This window comes from Acanthopagrus latus, chromosome 4 (assembly GCF_904848185.1).
Source record: "Acanthopagrus latus isolate v.2019 chromosome 4, fAcaLat1.1, whole genome shotgun sequence".
Lineage (NCBI taxonomy): Eukaryota > Metazoa > Chordata > Actinopteri > Spariformes > Sparidae > Acanthopagrus > Acanthopagrus latus.
In genome coordinates this window covers 17,877,913-17,901,886 of record NC_051042.1, presented here as the reverse complement: position 1 = coordinate 17,901,886, position 23,974 = coordinate 17,877,913, and the positions used below count along the sequence as shown (strand labels likewise).

General features: G+C 42.4%; 2 protein-coding genes and 1 long non-coding RNA gene across 4 annotated transcripts; all 3 read left to right on the top strand.

Moving 5' to 3' along the window:
* Positions 1-1,401: 1,401 nt before the first annotated feature.
* Positions 1,402-9,246, top strand: LOC119018187 (high-affinity choline transporter 1-like). The gene is made up of 10 exons (XM_037095674.1): positions 1,402-1,415; positions 2,095-2,127; positions 2,876-3,101; positions 3,554-3,667; positions 3,975-4,130; positions 4,228-4,376; positions 4,636-4,779; positions 5,588-5,741; positions 6,319-6,536; positions 6,632-9,246. The coding sequence occupies exons 3-10, from the start codon at positions 2,918-2,920 to the stop codon at positions 7,304-7,306; spliced, it is 1,794 nt and encodes a 597-aa protein (XP_036951569.1). The 5' UTR covers positions 1,402-1,415; positions 2,095-2,127; positions 2,876-2,917; the 3' UTR covers positions 7,307-9,246.
* A 5,648-nt stretch (positions 9,247-14,894) lies between these two features.
* LOC119018289 lies at positions 14,895-18,684 on the top strand. Of its 2 annotated transcripts, none has more exons than XR_005074703.1 (3): positions 14,895-14,967; positions 16,075-16,202; positions 16,563-18,684. It is a non-coding gene; the product is annotated as an uncharacterized LOC119018289 (long non-coding RNA). The 2 variants fall into 2 exon arrangements; XR_005074702.1 differs by lacking the exon at positions 14,895-14,967 and adding an exon at positions 15,255-15,313.
* Positions 18,685-22,049: 3,365 nt separating this feature from the next.
* Positions 22,050-23,732, top strand: LOC119018651 (BTB/POZ domain-containing protein KCTD12-like). Its single transcript, XM_037096489.1, has one exon. The coding sequence runs from the start codon at positions 22,065-22,067 to the stop codon at positions 23,016-23,018; it is 954 nt and encodes a 317-aa protein (XP_036952384.1). The 5' UTR covers positions 22,050-22,064; the 3' UTR covers positions 23,019-23,732.
* Positions 23,733-23,974: the final 242 nt, after the last annotated feature.

Below are 23,974 nucleotides of genomic sequence, written 5' to 3'. Positions count from 1 at the left end.
TAGCCAGAGCTAGGAAAGAAGTGAGGCTGTATTACAAGCTTTCATTGAGTTTGGTTTATTGTTTAAATTGTCAGCTGGTTTTGACCCGTCAGGCTCTTCATCTGCTCTGAATAGATTCAGTTAATGACTTCTAGCATTCTTGATAAACAAAACATAACCGAAATGTTTAAATGACATTGAAAACAACAGAGGAAACAACTATCACCATGTCGAATTCTAAATGATTTTTAAAGTAAAAAACACGATAATGGCCAGACAAATATCACACATTTGGATGCACACTTGGTTTTAATTCAAGGCTGTTTCAGACAACTTTATGCTTGCAGTGCAGTTAAAAGGTGATATTGAATCAAATTGTGTTGATGACATGGTTGCAATATGAACTCAAAAGAGAAAAACACCCTGACATTACACTCGAACCTAGCCCCTTACAAGCCTCACTAAGAGACATTCGGACGTTGTTGCTTTTGCGTCACTCATCAGAAGCCCAAATCCACCTTCCACCACGCCTTGGTCAACTGGCTGAAAGTCCTGCGTGTCGCAAGAGAGGGTGAAACATTCCCCGAGAGGTTCATCTGCCAACCCCTGCAAAAGATGGCAGCCTGTCATCTCCTCTGGACGCCATCCGATTCCAAATGCATCTACTTTTTTATGACACCTGGAACATCCTCCCTGTTGTATTTTCCACCCCCATTCTATTTATTTTGGGATCTGATTTGTTTGTCTTGCTGTTTTTTTGTTTTTTGTTTTTTTGTTTTTTGTTTTTGTTTTGTTTTTTTTCTTGTATGTTTGTTTTCCTTCTAAGAGTTTTGGGTGGATGTGTGGAGGGACGGAGTGAAAAATGCAGAAGGATGGGGAGAAAGGAAAATACCTGAACATGTGTGTGTACTTTGTTGGCTGTTTGCTGCTTGTGCACTACTGGTTTCCAATAAAATAAAAATGGGGCGAAAAAAATCATTCTGAAGTTTTCTAGTAAGGTTAACCCTCATCTAAATACAGGAGCCTCTTGTCCATGGGGCTGAAGCCGCTTTGTGGCCAGAAGGGGGCGCTGTCTGCATTTAGCGGTCACTATAAGCTTGTCACCGTCTCTCTTAATGAGAAAACATCTTCTTAAGCAAATACTTCCCTCCGTTGTGCTGTTTTCGCGTGTGCTTGGTGATCCTCTGTGTGCGCCCGTGTGCCAGAGGCTTCTTTAAAGTCGGGCCGTATCATTAAATCTCCCCGCCGCTCCTCAGGATCCGTCCTAATTGGATGCCTGTCAGTTTTGACAAGAGTAGCTCACATTAGATAACTGCAGGCACAGGGGGCCATTAAGTAGACACAGCTCATATCCAGGAGGGAAAGTGACAGACACGGTACATTTAAATGATTTCTAATTGCTCAAAGGTGTGTGTATGTGGGGGGAAAGGAACTGGGTGAGAGTTCAATTTGAGTCTTTTCTTCTAAATAAATGTAACTCTCTACATTTTTATCTTAAAGGGCGACTTTCTCTCCGACAGTTACGCAAAAAAAAAAAAAAGTTTTCCGTTGAGCAAAGTTAATTGCGGTTGTAAGGTGAAATGCCGGCCGGGCGCCGGGCAGAGGGTGACAGCGGATAAAAGGCCACATGAAGTATGGCTGCGCAATTAGGCTGCCGTTACGCACTGAGCTGAAGGAGCAGGAGCTGCGTGAAGCGTCCGACTCCTCCTCACTCACTTTATTGATTGCTTAATGCGTAAAAACGCAACCGTCGTATTAAAATTCATGTCACGCCACTGAGTGGTTTAAAAAAGGAGGAGGAAAAAAAAGAAAGTAAGATGCACATCCATCCTTTTTATTGAGTAAAGGAATCTCTCCCGGCCTCCTCCAGTCAGATCGGCCGGCACACTGTGACGTGTTTCCGTGCAGGGTCCTCATTAAGAGGGACGTTTGGTGGCTCTGACGTGTGTATCAGTCCTCTGACGGCACCTGTCCCCCCTTATAAGCTTCAGTAAGTCACCCAGGAGACCTCCACCAGCACCAGTTTCGTTCAACCGTTCCTGGTGGGTCCAAAAAGGTGGAGACGAGGCTCTTACAAACCGTCCGGCTGACCCGCGCACCGTTTTTCTTCCTCAGGTGCTCCAGCACATGACTCTAGAAACACTTGAGGTAAGTTTTGTGCGCGTTTTTCTAAGCTTCTGTGAGCTGGTGTTTTAGAGGAAGATATCTCACTAATTCGACGGACATATTTAGGTGACAGTTCATCATGAATTATGGGATTTGGTTGAGACTCACTCGATCTTAGCGGTGATATATTTGTGTCGTGGATGCTGTGCGTAATTTGACTTTTACGCGCGGGTGTCCGGATAGACGGACGAAAGAAGACAGACCAGAAATCAAAGTCCTATTCGAGGAGCGGCTGTGATTATTCTTGAACTAATTCTCACAGATTTGATTGGTTTATTTTTTTATTTTATTTTTTAATTATCTTGAGAATTATAATTTATTTTTATTTGGTTGAAGTGAGTAATATTTGACGACTACTGAATATTTTGGACAAAGATATAAGAAGAAAAAAAAACATTCGTACATCCTGGGTTTTTTTTTCTTTATTCCGAGAGTAAGCTTCATCTCGGTCGCGTTCAGCGTCCAACGAGCGCGCGACGTGTATGAAATCGGCAGAGGACCTTCCTTCTTTTGGACTGTTCAAGTTTGAATTTCCTATTTCAACAAGTCGACGCTTGTTTTCTTTGTAAGTCGGACATCGTCATCGCGCTAAAAACTACATTTTTAATGCTTTTCAAACGTACTAAAAAAGCTTAAAATCTTGCTAGAGAAAAAATACAAAAAACCTTATAAAAGCCGAATGACAGTCGGACTTTACGATCTGAGCGCCTCCTCTCCGTGCGCCAAGCAGGTGTCCATGCCCCCCCGTTCCTAGCGGAAGACCGGTGCGACAATGACCATCCATGTAGAGGGGCTTGTGGCTATCGCGGTCTTCTACCTCCTCATCCTGTTCGTGGGCATCTGGGCGGCATGGAAGAACAAACACTCCGGGGAGGCGGAGGGCACCGACCGCAGCGAGACCATCATGGTGGGAGGGAGAGACATCGGACTGTTTGTCGGTGGATTCACCATGACAGGTGAAGTTTGGTCTCATGGCTCCATTGCACTTTGATTTTTAGAAGGGATAAGTCTTTTTCTTTGTTTGTTTTTATAAAAAGCCTTCCAAACGTCTGTTTTAACAAGTTTAATCTGCTATCTTTTTAACATTGTAAGAATCAGTTGTTGGAGTTGGATAATCCTGTTTTGTTTTTTTTTTCCTGTCATTTCGGTATTTTGGTTTGTTGTTGTGTTTTTTTAGGGAAAAAGTCACTGACCAGCTTTAAGAAAATGTCCTTGATTCAAAATTGACTTGCGCTGGCTTCTTATTGAAGAGACTGCATTTTTTTTCACAATAAGTGTCACACTAGCCTTTAAGATTATTTGAACTGATAATTATTTTAGCACGAAAGGCCTGCCTTCAATCTGAATTTCTCCAGTGCTGATTCTTCGGACTGTGTGTGTGTGTGTGTGTGTGTGTGTGGTTTTCCAGCGACCTGGGTTGGAGGAGGATACATCAATGGCACAGCTGAGTACGTGTATCTGCCGGACTATGGCTTGGCCTGGGCACAAGCTCCCTTTGGATATGCCCTCAGTCTTGTCGTGGGTGAGTGCTGTTATGTGTTCATCGCGTGTTGAGACAGTGTGTGACATGACTTTTTTTTCCCCACACATTAATATGATGACTTACTGGCCACAAACCTGATAAAAATGATTGTTAGGTCTCAGGCCTGTGTGTTAAAGCGTCAGCCTCTTTTTGTGCTGTGTTTTTTTTTTATGGTTTTGTCAATTTTTACAAATCCATTTAAATAATCCCCCCCCCCCTCCATTTTAATCCTCCCACCCCTCCTCTCTCTCAGCGTCTTGATGGTGCCTCTGTTCTCACCCTGTCATGTCTCCTCTGTCCGTCCCAGGTGGTCTTTTCTTTGCCAAGCCCATGCGCTCGCGAGGTTACGTCACCATGTTGGACCCCTTCCAGCAGCTGTACGGGAAACGCATGGGCGGCCTGCTCTTCATACCTGCGCTCATGGGCGAGATCTTCTGGTCCGCCGCCATCTTGTCCGCCCTCGGTAAGTTCGCGCTTCAGTCCTCCACCGAACGAAAGGATCTGTTTGAGATGTTTCTGTGGCCGTTATACCCTTTTCGTCTGTTTCCTCACGACCTTAGGTGCCACCCTGAGTGTCATCGTGGACATCAACATCAAGATGTCAGTGGTCATCTCCGCACTCATTGCCATCTTCTACACCCTGGTCGGAGGACTGTACTCTGTGGCCTACACTGATGTTGTGCAGCTCTTCTGTATCTTTGTTGGCCTGGTAGGTTCATGTAAAGCAGACCATGTGAAATACTATTCTTATTTACCCTTCTTGAGTAGATTTACTGTGTCAGGCACGCCAAGCGTACTTTGACCTTGACTTAGAATGTTCTAAGTCACTCCAAGAATTCTGCACAAAATGGTCATAAATGCTGTTCCATGGGGACGAAGTGATATGAAATGACACAGCAAAGATTTGTTTGTAACAAATTGTCCTAAAATGGAAAAAAAATACTGTACTTGTTTGGGGCTGTCTACAGTGGATCAGTGTGCCCTTTGCTTTGACCAACCCTGCGGTGTCGGACATCACTGTGACTGCAGTGAAGCAGGTGTACCAGTCGCCCTGGAGAGGCAGCGTCCACCAGAGCGACACCTGGGTCTGGATCGACAACTTCTGCCTCCTGGTACAGTAACCGTGAGCTGTTCATCTCTCACTCAGATTCAGAACACTTTCCCCCGATCGTCTGTTGATCATTTTGATCATTAGTGAAATCACCGATGGGATGAAAACTCTGCATATGTCTCGTTATGGCCTTTCAAATGTGTTAGCTTTGGCTTTAGTAACCTGGGACAGACACTTCTTCTTTATTTTACATTTGAAATGTCACAGACAAACACTTCGAATTAATCTCATAATGATTACTCAAACGTATGTGGGTAACACTTTAAAATAAGGGTACATTAGTAACCATTAGGTGATGCAGTCATAAGCATGAACAAACAGCTAACTTATATGTCCAGTAATCATTTTCGAATGGTGTTCATGTTGTCTAAGGTATTTATTCACACGTTATCTAATAGTTAATAAAAATGCTGTTAACATTTAGCAAATACAATGATAAGCACTGAGAAACCCTTTGGTTTACATTTATTGAGGTTTACATGTTGATTAAGTTACAAAGTAATATGAGTCGATGGTTTCATACAGATGTTAAGGAATAATATGTATATGTATATAATAATATGTCATGAAGTTCACAGCTAAGCCACTTAATTAAGAAAAAAAAAACTGTTTTTAACGTTTATTTAAGTGCTCTGTCTTTAAACATGTTATCAACTCTACAATAAGGGACACATGCACAAAAAGGCCAAAAAGCAAAGGGAAAGCTGCGTTTTAAGAAATACGCATGTAAGCGTGGACAGGTCGATCTAAGTCTGTGTCAGGTTTTCCGCTCTGCGAATGTTACTCACTGGCCTCTAAACGTCCTGCAGATGCTGGGAGGAATACCCTGGCAGGTGTATTTCCAAAGAGTCCTGTCTGCCTCCTCCGCCACCTACGCCCAGGTCCTGTCCTTCCTGGCTGCTTTCGGCTGCCTCGTCATGGCTGTGCCCTCCGTTCTCATCGGAGCCATCGGGGCCTCCACAGGTTAGAGCGCTCATACATGAGATTGCAGATGCACAGACTACGTGTGTGTGTTTGTTTGTTTGTGGGGAGGCTCTGGATGGGTCCGTGTTGCCCTTAGATCTGAGAGAGCCTGGTAAATAGCAGCTGGTTCCCCTCATCCATAATGAAGCAGCAATCCATTTAATAACCACGCTGCTCCTGTAAATATTACATTAGAGCGAGGCGAGGGACCAAATTAGAGGTCTGATCTCCAGATTTTTAGGCGTCAGATTCCTCGGTGAACATCTGAATTTCACAGTTTGTTTCGTTTTAACAAGAAAAAAAAAACAACTGAGAAATGAGTTCTCACGACAAACTTAAAAATGAAGGGTTAGGGTTAGGTGAAGGTTCCACATCATCTATTTGCATTTTACTGGTTTGATGAGCCTAAATTTGTTAAAACAGCAACATTATTTTCTGATATTTTGACATCATAACATGAGAATTACAAATTGTTTTGTGTCTGAATCGAGTGGAAAAGTTGACTGTGTGATGAGATTATTAGATATATTAACATATTTTTTTTTTTTCATGTTCATTAAATCTTTCCCTCCTCCAGACTGGAACCAGACAAGTTACGGTGCCATCGCCCCTAAAGACAAGGAGCAAGCGGACATGATTCTACCCATCGTGCTCCAGCACCTTTGCCCGCCATTCGTCTCTTTTTTCGGCCTCGGTGCGGTGTCTGCAGCCGTCATGTCATCTGCAGACTCTTCCATCCTCTCAGCGAGCTCCATGTTTGCGAGGAACATCTACCAGCTCGCCTTCAGACAGTCGGTGAGTACCGGAGCAAAATGCGACAAGACCCAATTTTTGGGGGGCTTGTTCTGCGTATGCAACGATCCCTCTCCCACTCCTCTCTGTCTCCTCAGGCGTCCGACCGAGAGATCGTGTGGGTGATGCGCATCACCATCTTTGTATTCGGCGGCCTCGCCACGTTGATGGCGTTGGTAACCGGGACGGTTTACGGCCTGTGGTACCTGAGCTCCGACCTGGTTTACGTCATCATCTTCCCTCAGCTGCTCAGCGTGCTGTTCGTCAAAGGCACCAACACGTACGGCTCGGTGGCCGCCTACCTGTTCGGCATGTTGCTGCGCATAGGTGGAGGTGAACCCTACCTGCGCCTACCTCCATTCATTTACTACCCCGGCTGGACCACTGAGCAGCGGATGCACCCCATCACTGAAGAAATGGAGGAGGTCGTCATCCAGAAGTTCCCCTTCAAAACCGTCTCCATGCTCGCCTCCTTCCTGGGTAACGTGGCCGTCTCCTACCTGGCAAAGTACCTGTTCGAGAGCGGCAAGATTTCACACAAATACGACATTCTCGACGCGGTGGTGTCCAAGCACAGCGGAGAGATTATGGATAAGACGACACTTGTGACTCGCGGCAACAACATCGGGCTGTCGGAGATGTCGTCCGTCAAGCCGCGGCTGAGCGTGACCTTGGCGGCCGCCTTCACGCGCCGTGACACGCTGCCGAAGGAAACGGTGGAGGAGGAGGAGGAGGAGTCCAGCCCCGACTCCTCTCACCATGATCACGAATGACAAACTCAGGATGTGATAAAAAAGAATTGAAAAAAAAAAAACATATGTGACTTGACTGCCAGAGAACCGGTTACTCTGTCAGAAACTCCCAAGTAAACATCCGCCCACTGGACTACAAAGTTCCACATCCCGCCTACCGTGATTGGATAACAGCCACGTGTCGGGATATATAGTGTAGCAGCTTGCTGAGTGCCCGGACATGACGCTGACGCATCAGACACACACATACATTCATATAGTACCTATAGATAGTTGGATGTACTGTATAATCATGTATTTTTTAAAACTGGTTTATGTTCAGAGACTCTTAAAGGGACAGTTCACCCAAAAATCAAAAATACATAATTTTCCTTTAACCTATAGTCTCATGTATCCCATCTAGACTGTTCTGCTGTGAGATGGTGAGCTTCGGTGATATCGGCTTTCTCGTGAATATAATGGAACTAGATGGCACTCGAGGAAGCCCAGCAGCTCAGCATGTCTTTTGCAGAAACCAGAGACGTGCTCACTCAAGATAATCTGCGCTTCTTGTTTTGAGCGGTCTCATGTCCGAAAACAAGTTTATTTCAAGCACCTATTCATGGATGTGAGGCTCTTGCACGTGACAGTGCTGGATGTAAACATGAAAGGTGCTCTCCTCAGTCGATCTGTAAGGTTAGCTAGTTTAGCTTAGTGAGCTAACCTCTTGGCCACGAGGGGAGCCACACTTCCCAGAATAGTTCCGGCATGAGACTGCTCACAGCATGGTCTGTGGACCATTATCTGCTCTATTTATAATTACCCATACAGATAAATGGCTGATAATATAAACCTCTCATTATTAGAACAATAATTTATTGGGCTGGTATATATATTGTGCACTCCTACTGTTGAATTTATACATTTTTGTGCCATCAGGTTTCATTCAAGATGGCCCATTTTTTTCACAACTCACACCAAAACGTTACAGATGGATAAACGCCGCTTCATATAAGAGAAAAAAATGCAGATTTGTGATTTGGGGGTGAGCTGTCCCTTTAATATGATTAATTTCATTGTGTCTCATACAAAGCTGCAGATGAGATGCTGCGTAAAGAGGTAAAATATCAGATCATAAATGTGACGAGGAACAAAACAGACGACCTGACAGCACAACCACAGCTTGGATGGAGGGTATTACGTACCGATATATTTGCCGATTAGATAAAAGCAATAACGCATACACACACACACTTCAGCACCTGTACAGCGATTGTGAGGAAAACCTGACGGTGAGAGAGTGTAAGTAAAATCGATCCACATCGGCAGATGATGCAAAACGGGACATTTTACCGCTTCAGTATGTCACATCACACTGATAACTCTGTCATGTGTAATCAGATTCACATTAGTGGCAGGAAAAAACAAAACAAACAAAAAAAACTGGTTTTAGACTGTAACGACATCAAGTGAAATACTTCAGACACTTTTGGCAAAACTCCTTTTGTCTGATGCAGTTTATGCCGGGCGATCGTGTCTCTCGTGTGTGTTATTAATTATTACTGATGAACGAAGAATCGAGACAGAAACAATCCATGTATCATGCTGAGTAGAAAATATACAAGCAGTAGTGACGGTAGTGGACTTGAAGCATTAGCTAATATTCTCTTTAATGTCGGTTTTAATCATAAGAATCCGTAAGAAGTAGTGTTTTAAAGTTATCTTGTATTTTAACTGCCTTAACAAAGCTCAGAAGAAGAGACACTTTTCATTTCCACAGTCGTGACCGGACCGTCGGTCAGGCTGCAGCAAACAAAGACTTGAACATGAATGTAACCTCGACAAAAAAGATCTAATTATATCACGTTGTGTGTTTCAACTGCTGTTTGTGGGTTTATTATTATTATTTTTTTGTCTTTTCTGTTGTTTTGTGATTTTGCAAAGTCAAATATTAACTGTTGGGGGAAAAATGTGGCGACAGATTCTGATTCACAAATCTGTACTTGATTCATTGTTTTAACAGCAGCGTGCAGATTATTTTCTCTGTGTTGTGTATGTTTGTATGAATATGGAGAAGAAAAGATATATAGAGATAAATAATGCTGGTTACAGTTTATTCACATGAGATGGAGAGGCTGACGTCTAAATGTTTATTTATTTTTGATGTTATAAAAAGATGAAACAATAAAAAATAAGAAATTATTTCAGAATTTCAAAGTATATAAAGTCTACTTTTGTAATCAGATAAAATGGGCAGCTCATATTCATTTAAATTCTCTGGCTCTTGTTGAAAATCAACTTGAAGAATATTGCATATGAGGTTTTGCTTTTAAAATTTCCACTGTATGTATTTACTCATTTAATTAATTTTTTTTTTTTCTTTTTTAGCTTGTCGGTCATGATGCTGCAGTATAACATTGTGATCCTTTCAGGAACGAGGTTTGGTTTTGTGGTTTAAATGTATTTATTTTCCTGACCTTCATGGCAGAGCAGAATAGATGCAGACTTGGGCCTCTTGGCGTATCATATGGGTTTAACCGAACATTTATTTTTTTTTCGGCGCCTGAACGTTGTATATTCATAATCTTTGCTATTCGTTTTTTAAATGTCTAGTTTTTTTTCTCTTCAAGCTCCAAAGAATCATTTCTGTGTTGCAGGGTCATGATGGTTTTGTTTCTTCCCATCACTCAGACCACTCGGATTAATCTTACAAGCCCTTTGGAGGATGTTTGTTTTACAGCAACATGGAGCCAATTTTAAAGGAGCACTACATAGTTTTTGGGAAGAAATTTGAATCAGAAGACAAAGATCTTATTGACTGATTTTATGCCTAAACAAATACTTAAATAAACAAACTCTCTTTGTTTTCATGGCTGAATAAACTAAGTAAACAAAGTGACCTTAAAGGACGACACAGTTTCAGACTGTTTTACTTTGTTTATATGTGGCGGACCCTGCCACCTTTCTAGCTTCAAACAGTGTTCTTGGGACCATATGTTCCTCTGAGAACAGCTTGTTTATTCAGTTATGGAAAAATAAACATATCTGAGTTTGTTTTATTACCTCATTAATTGTAAATGTCTTCTCCAAAACTACACAGTGCCCCTGTAATGTTTTTTTATGTGCTCATTTCCATGATTTTTCTCTTTCTGTCTTGACAGAGCTATCTCAGTTCACTTTCCAAGACCTTTCAGCTGCCTGTTGTTGTAAGATATCTATATTTTTGAAGGCGCCTTTCTTTAGAAAAAGGCTTACATTGAATTTGCAGCCGGTCCGGGCTCTTTCCAGCCCTGCCAGGCCCTTCAGCTAGCTGGGCGGCAGACAGAGAAAGGGAACGTGTCCCAAAACGTGACTGAAATTACAATCGCTTGGCTTGCATCTTTGTCCCCCTCCATGACCACAGTGAAAGACGGTATCTTAAAATAGCTCCGGTTATTTACATTACCTTAAGTGCTGTGCTCTCTCTCTCGTCTGGGACTCGGGGAGGAGCCATCCGGGGGGTGGGTGGGGTTGCTGGTGGTCAGGGAGGGGAAGCTGGATGTGGGTGGGGTTTGGAGTGGGCGTAGCTTTCTGGCGCCCATTTTGCCGTCAGACCCACCAACCCTGATGCGCAGGAATGACGCAGGTGCCCCGCCCGCCCACTGCGCCTCCTCCCCTCATCGCCGGCGTCCTTTTCGACGTCCTTGAGAACTGAGACCAATCCCATAAAAAGAACAAGAGGGTGGAGGAAAAAGAGGGAGAGTGTCCCATCTCCATTCATAGAAAGTACCTCACAGAGCACTCATGGTAATTAACAATTATGAAGGAAAACTGTCGCTGGTCCAAAACCCAATCCATTTATTTACGGCTTTACGTATGAGGGGGGGATGGTTGGGGGAGGGTTTGTGTGTTGGACTCTCTCTTTGAGAGCATTTGGATTTAAACCAAAACAGATTCATTCATTCATGACTGCTGGGTATATTTAGAACGTCCTAGAAGACGTAGAACGACCAGTGCAAACTATCGCTGCTAATTATTCTAATCCGTAAGTGCCCTGAATGAAGATTTTTCACTTTTCATTTATCAAGTAACGTCGACTGCTTGATCAACTGGTCGTAAAAAAATATAAATAAATAAAAGAAAACCTCCCGCACAGCTGCGTTCTCACTTTCCCTCTTGATCTGGAGGAAGAGTCTAATTAGATCCCAGAAGGAGAACCAGCCAGGCTTCACACTCTGGCCTGCGCACAGACACCACGTTTAAACATGTGAGGCCATTTTTTCCCATCACTACATGTTATCTCCTGCAGCTGTCCGGCTTATTTTTCAAAACCTTAAGAGATAAAAGAGAATTCTGGGAATCAAGGTCCCACCGGAGCACTTTGGCTCAACGTGGACACGAGGAGACGAGATTACAGAGAGCAGACGCTGCATTCAGATAGACATCTGTAATGAGCCGGAGTCGGGCATAACTTCGGAGAGAGGACTCAAAGCAAGGTGACTGTCCAGGTTATCGCAGCGCTCACAGGGAATGTCACTCCTGAGGAGAAACGATTTTTGTTTTAAAGGTGCAATGTGTAGTTCTGGGGATGAAAGCTGAATAGAACGAGATGAGAAAAATCTGATGCTTTTTTTTTTTTTACTTCATTGGTTGTTCATTCAGTAATCAAATTACTTTCTCAAAGTTTGCATTAATACACTGTAAATATAAACTTCTTTCTATTCCTACATTTGCTCTGAATAACCTGAATTGAATGCCATTTAACAAACATGATAAGAGTTTGAATGATGGGAGGAATTGTTCTTTGCAGGGACTGTCTATTTGATAAAGATACTATTCAAGTGCATAAGGCGAATTTTAGGAGCCCACATTATTCGGGCTTAACTCATTCTAGCAAACAGAAATCATTATCTCTAAATCTAAACCTCTGCTGCTTTGATGTTGACTATTCTTTTTCCATCTGTCACAAGTTCCCTAACATCATCTGACTGAGTCTCCACACACTGTCCACCCAGTGTGTCTGTTTCACAGGCTGGAGAATGGCTTTTGTATTTCTTTGCTGATAGCTCAGTTGCCTCATTTAAAAATCTAGAAAAATGTTCTTTCTCCCTCTACACAGAAAAATCCAGGATCTGTATGAATTTCCAAAGTTTAACTGCTGAAAAACCCAACATCTCCTTCTCAGCTGTCTGTTTTCTGCATATGTGCACATACGTTACACTTGTGGAAGCTGTCCGCTGGACCTCACTTGATGTTATGAAATCCTGCTCCTGCCTACACGTCTTCATCCCAAAGATTTAAGACGGACGCAGGGAAACTTCGCCCCTTGAGCTGATCCGAACAGCAGCAACATCATCCTTCACAGTGAAGGTCCAACATTCAAGTTAAGCACATTTTTGGTTGGACGGGTCGGCTTTGATGTTTCATATTTTTGTGTGATTTGAACAGGACGTAGAGCATGACGCGTGCTGATCTGGATCTGACATCTCTCCTCTCTCCGGTCAGCGTGACTCAAGGCAGCCTATATCTCATCTGAGGCCGAGGCACCACCATCGCATCGGCAGGCTGCTATTTATGTCCCTCTTAAGTAATGTCCCCTTTAATTTAATTGCAGGGCCGATCATTGAAACAATGGAACAGGGGCGTGGGATGGAGAAGGAGGAAAGAGAAAGAAGCGGTGCACGTTTGAGAAGGAGAAATGTGAGGGCACGTTTGCAGTATATCAGTGTGAATGTTGAGGGGACAAAGGTGTGTGCTTATAAGACACAGACACAAAGTACATACACATGTGCAGACACACACCGTACAATAATGTCATGTCTAATCGTTTCCCATATATCTCTCCATCTCCTCCATTAGTCTCTCCAAGCAGCTGAGGAGCATCTTTTAGCTAAATGAATGTAGCGGCTGCTCTAATCGGATCAGCCTGGAGAACCTAATTACAGATCCGGCTTTTTGTTCCACTCGGCCCCGGCTGCAGGTAGACCGTCTGGGGCTCACCGCAGGAATGAGGCGACTGCTCTGCAATCAGCAGAGCCCCCTGATTCTTAATGAGTCGAAGCCATGAATCAGCTCCACTGACTTGGAATTAGAGCCACAAGTCAAATAGTCACTCAGATGCTGCGAGACTAGGGGTTTTTTACAAGCGGCTGAGAGCCGTCAGCTCCGACAGATCAATGAGAATCTAATTGCTCTATTGGGCCTGCACGTGATTCAGAATAAGACACAAAAACACTGTTGGATATAGATTCAAGTGCAGACCATTCATTTCTATATAATGTTGCTTTAAACACAAAGTGATGTGCCTACAAAATCCTAAATCACATGTTCAGTCCAGATCTGAACTGAATCAGTAGAACTACAACATTATTCATTCATTCAGAGTTTATTTAAATCAGACGAATTGTTGAGAGCAATCCTTAAAAGAGAATAATGCACACAGAATTGCTCATTGCTAATGATGGTGGCACATTTCATGGCAGCTGTGAACATTTAAAAAAAAAAAAAAAAAAGGAATTTATTTTCCTTTTCCCATTTCCATTTATTTCCTATTTTCTTATTTCCAAAATGTTGCAGTGCCTGGAGCTCATGTCACTGCCTCATCTTGTACATTATGGTTTACTGTTCAAAGATTCAGTCTCAAGTTCCAGTTCAACTTTACTGTCATAAATTTTAGAATAACAATGAAATTCTCGTGCTGTGACTCTCTCTGCCACATCACAAAAAGGCGAGACCAACAGAAACTCTGCTGTAACTCTCATATTGTGGATGATTAAACCAAAAAGTGACTAGTGCTACTAAAAGTATTACAAAGTTTAATGTTTTAAACAAACAACAAAAAACAGAAGCTTTTCATCCCTCATTGCTATTAGTGTAATATTGTCTGAACTGACTGTTGTAAATTTGTTGATGAGAATTAGTCACTGTCAGACAGAATTATAATTATAATCTGATAAATCATCAGTGACGAGCACACAAAATGTGGTCATATTTTGATAAACGTGCTGCCTGATGTTATAATTTTCCCTGCCATGCAAGATGTTGCCCTCAGCCCGTCTCTTTGATAAAGACAGTTTTTTTTTTTTCTCAGTCCATAGAAAGTCAGCGGGGAGAATAATGTAGCGGCCACACACACATACAAAAGCGTACACCAGCCCCAGGGGACCTGTTCACTCCCCCCGAATGAAGCTGCTGAGGGATGGAGGGAGGGATGGAGGGAGGATGGGACTCATGTGAGCCATTCACATACACACATGCATGCACAAGGGCCCTGGCGGTGGTGATGGGATGGGTGGGGGGTGGGTGACACAAACACACAGAAGTAAAGATGTGAGGTTTCTGCTGTGTGTTTGTCATCTTTTCTGTTTTCATATTGTGAAGATTTCAGATGCGAGAACATCTTTTTTACCTACATAATTCACTGTAATTTTTGGTGTGTTTAGTTAGCACAGGGTTATTTTAAACTGCCTTCATCAGGTTAAGGGACAGCAATGGCGACGGATAAGAGAAGAAACAAAGGACAGCGAAAGGAAGAAAATGTTCGGGGTCGTCATTGTACCTCTTAGCTCATCACGATGCATCAGCCTCCAGCCCCGCCCTGTCTTATGTGCGTGTGTGTGTGTGTGTTTGAGGGTCTTTAGTATCAGTCTAGGCTGAGTCCGAGCCAGAGGATCCATTAGTGCTGATTGAGGAGCACAAGGGTGCAGACGTAACCCTGAGAGAAGGTGACGAGAACACACACACACACACACGCACACATTCCAGTCCAGTCCAGTTCCATAAAGCATGAGAAAAGCTACAGACACACACGCGTGCACACAGTTGAGGGAGGGATGAATATGCAGTTGAGCCACAATAGTAGAAATGATTTGAACCGTAGTTCTCTGAAGTCATGTAGGAAATGCACAAACTGAAGCCTCGTCAGCGTAGGAAGAGAACAGGTGCTACTCATCATATTAACGATGACTCTGTGATTCAAGTGTCCCAGTAAATTATGACAGTGTGACAATAAGTCATTATGAAAATTACCACAACGCTAAAACTGCGTTTTCTGTGAGCAACGCCACTGTCGTAAGTACAAATTTCAGGTCTGTAACAATTTGCCAGACATACATAAAAAATATTCATTTTTCCACAAATTTGTATCAGTTAGCTGAAGGTAAAAATGTTAAGGCCATCTAACATAATGCATTTGTATGAACAGAATAGAATTGAGCCAACTAAAACAATCATTTAATGCTCAGGAAAACACATTTAAGCTTAACCAACCTGTCTCTCATTTGTATTAGTGAAATCAAACTTTAAGTTCAGTTAGTTAAAACCTTAGGTTACTCTAATTGGTTTGACATAATTATAGTTTGTCCACAGGTTCCACACAAATGAATGTGGTACACCCAACATCATTTTGTTATCTCCTTTATCAGCCAACACAGCAGTTAAAGATTTGATGAACCTGGTCAAAAAATCCCAAAATACAAAATCCAATACATTTAATTAGAAGTGCATCTGTTAGTCTATTAATCAATTACTCAATAACTAATGTCATGACTCAATGATGATGCTCCGTAGGACAGGTCGGCTGCCACTCCAGAGTTTCGTCATTTGATGCGTTTGGAATGAACTTTTCTTACAAATAGCACCTTTAAAAAAAATAAATAAAAGTTCAATTCTCTGCTCAAAGCTTCATAAATGTGAATCTTTTCTGGTTTACTTAGCCCTCTTGACAGTAAACTGAATATCTTTAAGGTGTAGGAAGGTGCAAAGTCAAGTCGCTTACTCTTTTTTTTCTTGCTTGCTGTTTTGTCATAAGCTGTGTTTTCTCCTCTTTTAAGGGACAAAGACACTGTTAGCAACAAGCTGGTGACTATGGTGGAGCATTTAGCCGCTAAGGCAGCAGATGTTTGGTAGAGATCAAACACAGAGCTTAAAAGATGAAGATGAAGATGAAAAAGAACATGCTGTAAGTTTAGGGTTTCCTCTGTGTCCAAAAGACCAGTTATTCAAGATGTAAAAAATAAACCGCTCTGAAATTCTGTTTTTAATTTCTTAACTCCTCGCCGTGTTGTCGTGATGAACAGGTGCACTCTACGGTAATGTTTACAGCTTGATGAAGATGATGATGAAGAAACCCAAACTGTTGTTTCATAACCTTTTAACTGTGTTTTTATCATAAATAGTTCACTTAGGGGCTGTTTGAAAACTGTGAGCAGAACCACACCGCCAGACCAAATCGAAAACACGTGAACATCGAGTGTCTTGGCTAAAATCAGAAATAGTCTGGCGGAGACAGGACTTTACATGAGTGCTTCTGTGTTGACAGGGGGGGAGAGGAGGCTTCTGCCTCTCATCTCTGTCTGCGTGTCAGACGGGAGCAGGGAGAGGATCACTGGAGAGGAGCTGGGTGAGGGCCACAGAGGGGAGACAGCACACGGATGATGGGCCGGGTGCTGCAGAGAGCACTGAGACTGCGTTGAGGAGGTCACACTCCAGCACACTGCGGAGTGACAGTGTTGGGCTGGGTGTCACATCAGGAGGTTGCCTTATTGTCACAAGCAGGAGGTCGCATGATTGACGTGATGACGTAATACACACACCGCGCGCGCACACACACACACACACGTTTCCTTTACATTTACATACACTTGCAAAATGTACAAATGTGATACCATGTTTGTTTTTCAGTGGAGATGAAGATGTTGCTGTATGAAAACAGGTTAACTTATTATCGCTATTCAATACATACATTTACATTTTATCATATGTGCTTTCCAGTATTTTTTCATATTGTGTAATCTATAGATATTCAGTAGATACAGTATACATCTGTCCTGTCCCCCCTGCAATTACCTTCTGACCACAAGGTGGAGCTACGTGGACTAAAACATAGATACAACCTCCTATAACTTTGACATTTGTTTAGTTTTCTTCTCTGGAACGGACCTATTTTACATAAAATATATGATAACAAACAAGATTAGGAGTGTGACCCCCTTACATCCAAAACAAAGTATCATTTCAGAAATCTGGTTTAGATAACAAGTACCAAATACTGTGCTGTCCTTTCCTTCCAACATACAGTCTACACTCAACACAACATAAAGCAGGCCTCAGCCTTACGTGCTAAAAGCTGCTGATAAATACGAGAACTGATGTATCTAAGACAGAGCGCCATATGATGACTAAATGAGCTGCCATATCTCTTAACCTTCAGACTTTCTTGGAAACACCCGAGGAGCTAAATGTTACAACTTCCTCCAGCCAATTATCTTCTGCCAGACTCCTGAGGAAAAACTGTAGCATTGAAGACACAGACACGAGGTCCAGACTGGACAGAGGAGGAAGATTTAAGTGTGTTGTGCACAGAGAGACATTTATTTTATTGCAACCTTATTGTTTTAGTGTTATTAATGTGAAAAAAACACATCTCTAATAAACAGGGGGGATAAAGTAAGAGCTTTAGCAGAGGAACTGAGCCAAAGCACAAACACAACAGCCTCACAAGTCACTTTTTGATTCATTGCTTTTCAAATGGTGTTTCCAGTTTTTTGGACACGATGAGGTTTAAAGCTGCAGTGAGCATCTCAATCACAGTAACACAAGGACAACAACCTGCATCTTCAGTCACCGTCCACTAGATGTCACTGTATTCCAAAGATTATAAAGCTGGCTGATGCATTTGTGCTCTGAAGAGAAAGCAACAAGTTCATGTGCTTTCCTTTGAAAAGCTCAACCACAAAATCATTAGTGTGTAATGTAGCACACTGTGGTGTGACTTGGTTTACTGTGTGTTTTGCGTTTATTTGGGCAATAAACTACCCTCAAAATATGAGTACGGGGAGGGTGGAGATCGTTTTTTAAAGTGTCCAAAGAGAACACTTACACTCAGTTACTTGTAATGATGCCATCAGATACACTAATGAACAAAAGATGCACAAGGTGGAGCATCTTTGGTGTACTATTCATACAATATGATTAGATTAGATTAGATTAGATTAGATTAGATTAGATTAGATTAGATTAGATTAGACTAGATTAGATAGGTGTTATTTTTCCCACAACAGGGAAATTCACTTGTTACATCAGCTCAAGATGCAAGTACAGGAAAAAGAATCAGACAAATACACATAGTTAAATAGAAAATAGATAGTAAAAACTGTATGTACGTATCGTGAATACTGGGATACTGTGACACCCCTAGTTTGATGAAAATCCATCAAAATAAAAAAACTAAAAAAACTTCATAATTACATGAAAAGTTGACTTGGAAGTATGCTTTCTGCTAAAGTGAGCTTCTTCATATTCATCTTAATCAGCACTCCCACCGTTGCAAAATATGTCTAATCCATTAATAAATGCTTGCTTTTCTATATCAGATTGAGTTCAGTCTCTGAATGTGTTCCATAATGATGTTTATTCTAATCAACGTCACACACATCTGAATGACTTTAACTCTACTGCATCATTTCTACAGGCTGTATCTGTACCTTGAATGTTTCTAACAAGAAAGAAATGTTTCTTTTTTCATAACTCAAATGGATTGTGATCGGTGTTCTCTCTTTCAAATAGCTGCTACTTTTTTTATGCATCCAGCAGCTCAGCATCTACGACAACAAGCCTATTACATCTCACTCAGATTATGAGTGATAATGTCAGCGTCCCTCCTCAGCAGAAATTCTGGTGCGTGGACTGAAATATGATGAATACAGCCTACACTGCGCATCAAGACCAGATCAAAGAGATTTGTGGTGTTAAGATGAAATCGATCCTGTTTTAAGGCTTGCGTGGGCTTGAGGGAAAGTGCAGCCTCTTTTCAAGGGATTCTGGAGACACCACAGATCAGTCAGACTAGCTTTATCTTTAAAGCAGAGGTTTTTTTGGTACGTCATGCGTATTGAACTCTGTTACTCGGTTTTTCAGTGGGTGTTCTCATAAAGACCCCAGGCACACATCCTGCCTCCCCTCCCAGCTGAACAGGAAAACAGGGGGTTCAGTGGTAGAGCCCTCTTACATTTCATCTCGGTAGGAAATGATTGACTCCTAGCCAAGAGGATGTATTCAGCCTCCACTACATGAATTTGATGGTTCCCGTCAAACCCAATGCGGCTTTGCCTCTTTATGCAGGGTTCAAATTCCGAAGCTAAAACGTGGGAGGCCTTGGGATACGTTTAATTCCTGGGGGGGCCCAGATGATTAAAATACTCCGTGACAACTATGACAATTAATGTAACACTCCCCCGAACTTTGGCATGCATCCTTTTTGCATGGTTCCCTAAAATAAAACCACACTTTGACGGCCATCATGCACAACAGCACATAAATAATGCCTAAAAAAAATATTGCATCAAGCATTTACAATTCATTAAGAAGTCCTGTAACTGTCATCGGACATTACATTTACTGTATGCGTACAAAATAATCTCACTTCAGGGACAATTTAGCAGGAGCTCTCCATTATATCATGTCCAGTTGTCGTGAAATTGAAGATGTAAGTAAATATAAACATCTATAATTCAACAGCGACAGGGTCTTGTGATAGGATCAAAAGCTCCAGAGTACCCACTGTACTAAACAGATCCTTAAGTTAGAAAAAGCTGTTTCCAAAAAAAAGCAATAACAAATGATACAAGTCTGACCTACAACTGTTTAGAATCCCTCTACTCATTTCACGTGACAGATTATATAATGTGTTATCTACATCCTGGAGCTTTATGTAAACATAATGGATGGAGAGTTGTCATGGCTGCCATGATAACTTCGTCTTCATAATAATAACAGCTTGTCTGCTTCTAGTGAGAGTGTATTAATGTTATCTACAGAGAGGACTACACTCTATCACATTTTCCGCAGCTCTACAGCGCAGATCTCGATGAATATATGACACATCTTTGCAGCATGCTGCAGGATGACAGAAACATCCTGTCACACATATCGCCACAACCCGATTCCACTCGAAGCTGTCACTGAATTTGTCATGAAGGTATTACAGCAGACGGTACAAAACGTTTACCATCCATCAAGGTTATAAAGGTCGACAAATCTAAACCAGCTGTTATTAAAGATTACTGTTAAACTGAGTAAGTGTTGTTGTACTTGACCGTGGCTGATATGTGCATTATGAAGATTTATTAAGTCTTAGTGTGCGCTATAGCTACAGGATGCATCACATAAGTGTTACCTCTCCTTTTATTAAACACACTATTTTCAACTCCATTACAAGTAAAAGTCTTGCACTTACACAGTGTTACTTAAGCAGAAGTACAAAAGTCACCTACCGGCAGTTGAACAATTTCATTTCAATTTAACTTGCAGTTATGACTGCAGTTGTAAGTAGCCTATAATTAGAGCCTGACTAATTTGTAATTTTTGGGGCCAATCCCAAAAATATGATATCAATATATCGGCCATTATATACAAACTTTTTTTCAGTGATCCTATTTCACCCAGTACAGCATAAACATCCACACAGATGTCTCTGTGATCAGCCAACATCGGCTGATAATACTGGCCTGTTGTTTGGTCTCAACCTGTAATATTCTCAAGGCATCATTATTAGCTAGACTCCAAAAGTTTGCTTTTTTGTAGTTTGAACAGTGTGCAGTACACAGTTGTATACAATGACGTCAAAGCAAAATAAATCATTACCAAGCTATATAGGCGGCTTCTTAATGCAGCCTAACAAAAGCTGGGTCAAAGTCCATTTTCTCTGCTTAAGTTGGTAGTTGAATCCGTAATATTGTATGACATTTTATATGTAATTTACATGTCTTGTATTTAAAATCTTACTGTGGTAGGTAGGCTAACTAGCGATCAAAAGATGTAGAAGACTAAAACGTACATTAGCCCATGTTACAATAATTTCCACTGTGAAGTAGAAGTAATAAATGGAGAGGTGTAGTTTGTTGTCCAGGTTAGCATTTTTTGCACATCCGGTTCCCGCATCCCAAGACTGTTATTTTCTTTAAATCCATTGGCGGATGCTAACGATTGGCTAAATGAGACTAAAGAAGTTGTTAGACATTAAACATCATCCACTCACTATCAGGCCGACTGTAGATCTATCAATTTATAAAAAAAAAAAACTGTATAGAAATCATGTAGTTGGACGCTAATAGCATTGGTGACGTTTAGGTCAAAGCAGTTTTATAGCCTAACATTAGCTTTTTACTTCTAGCTATTTAATTTTACGCTTTGAAAATCCAAAAGGCGGTGTTCATTATTGAGAGGCTGTCTTCACAGGCTTTTTATGGAGGGCAATGCTAACATCTGTGAACAAAAAAGAATCATAACATATAAAAACAATAATAAATGCAGTGATACAATGCAATACATTTCTGGATTCAGGGTGAACAGAGAAGTCGCTTGTTTTGGGCTTGTTTGCATAGGCCCACTTGCTTGTTTCTCTCGCAAGATCTGGCAACACTGCTCTAGGCTAGCATAAAATTAGAATAGGTTTACTAAGGTAAAAGGGACCTCAAAGTTGTGCTTTTGTTCAGTGCAAAGTACAAATACTGAGGGGTTAAAAACGTGGTAATGATATGTGAGTTTTACAGATTTTTGGGGGGTGGACGGATCAAAGCTAACTGGCAGCTAACCTGACATTAGCTTTCTACTTTGTGTAAATATTTTCCTGGTTAAATGAATGTGTCAAGATCTTAACAAGAAGATTACAAATATTTCCCATAATGTTCCTTGTAGCAGTCGACAGCACCCCGATGATGTCAAGATGATTTGGTTTGTGAAGTGTTGCGCAGGGAGGGTGAGGCTTACAGGGAGCCCCTGAAGGCAACATTGTGATTTCTCAGAGCTGTCCAGTGAACAGTTAATGTCTCTACCGCCCTTCTCCTTCTCTTCTCTTCTCCTCCCACACAGCCAAACCAATACAAACATTTCTGCACAGGGAGGAGAGAGACTCACCAACTGTCCTTCCTTGTTAGGGAACCCACAGGGAGGGACACTGCTGCAAGAAGAAGAAGAAGAAATGGCACAAGCCGACAAAACTTTCCCTGAGATCGTGGAGTTGAACGTGGGCGGGCAGGTGTATGTGACCCGACTCGAAACTCTCACCGCGGTCCCCAACTCTCTCCTGTGGACCCGGTTCACCCAGGGCTCCCCGCAAGAGCTGCCAAAAGACAGCAAGGGCCGCTTCTTCTTCGACCGGGACGGCTTTCTGTTCCGCTACATTTTGGACTACTTACGGGACTCTGAGCTCTTCCTGCCCGAGTTTTTCAAGGAGAGGAGGCGGCTGCAGAAAGAGGCGGACTTCTTCCAGCTGCCGGAGCTTTCCAGGCGCCTGGCGGCGGGCAGCAAGGACAGCTTGTGCGCGGAGGACAGCGGGGAGCCGGAGGAGGCTGAGCTGACGAGCCCGGTCACCTCCTCCTCCTCCTCCTCGGACAGGACCACCGTGCGCTCCCCCGGGGCCAGCTCCGGCTACATCACCATCGGGTACCGAGGCAGCTACACCATCGGGAGGGACATCCAGGCGGACGCAAAGTTCCGCAGGGTCGCCAGGATAACCGTGTGCAGCAAGATCTCTCTGGCCAAGGAGGTCTTCGGGGAGACCCTGAACGAGAGCCGCGACCCGGACCGACCCCCCGACAAGTACACCGCCAGGTACTACCTCAAGTATAACTTTCTGGAGCAGGCGTTCGACCGGCTGGCCGAGGCTGGTTTCCACATGGTGGCCTGTAACTCCACCGGGACGTGCTCGTACGGCAGCAACGACCCGGGGGAAGACAAACTGTGGACCAGCTACACCGAGTATGTTTTCAGCCGGTGAACAAGAGCCACTAACTAATCACCAGTTAGAACAGTTATCACATAAATTAACACCCCGCAAGTGTCAGTTCAGCCTCATGTAGTCACAGTTTCATGTGTGAGTTTGTTTCGGCTCTGTTTGAGATCAGCCAGAGTTTAACTTCTCTGTGTCTTTTTTATTATTATTATTTTTTTAATACTTCCTCTGGTTCTGTAAGACCAGACTCCCAAGTCAAACATGCATCTGATAGGTCAGGTCCAAGTTACTCTTCTGATCTGTCTGGATCTGTGTCCATAGCTGGGGTTTATTTTTAATGCTGCCTAACCTTTAAAATGCCTCCACAAAGTCTGTTTTGCTCAGAGGTGAACGACATGAATGGTTAAGTCAGGGTGGCAGAAATGTTAGGGGGGCTGGTCTTCTTCTGATCCCCGCTGAACCGTGCCCGCATGGCCGTGTTGTTGTAGAGAGGCTTTCTGATGTTCTGAACACATTAACCAGGGCACATGTGCTGTAAATAGCCTGTCGCTTGGTCTGTAATTAGGGGAATCTTTATTATTTTTCTCTTGTGTCTACTCTGACCACTCATACAGCATCACTGCCTTTTAAGATGACACCTTTGGACTTTTTTTTTCATAATGCTACAAATATTCTGTCATGTGCCATCGATGATGAGTTGCTGTCATTGTTTTTGTTTTTTTTCCTCTTCAGCTAATAAAGTGTGACGGTGTAACACTATCCACCTTCATTGTCCCTTTGAGTTTTCAGAATGCTTCCCTCCACATGCAGCACACACAAGGTTGTTGTTTTTTTTAAATATATATATATATATGACATTTGCGAGAGCATCTCATCCACAGTCTGTGTTTTAATTTCATTTAGCACATTTTTTTGTGATCTAATTATCCAGCAGGGGGTTTCCTTCACATGATCAGGCGCACTGGCCTCCTTCATACATTAACAAATGCAGACATGTCAGA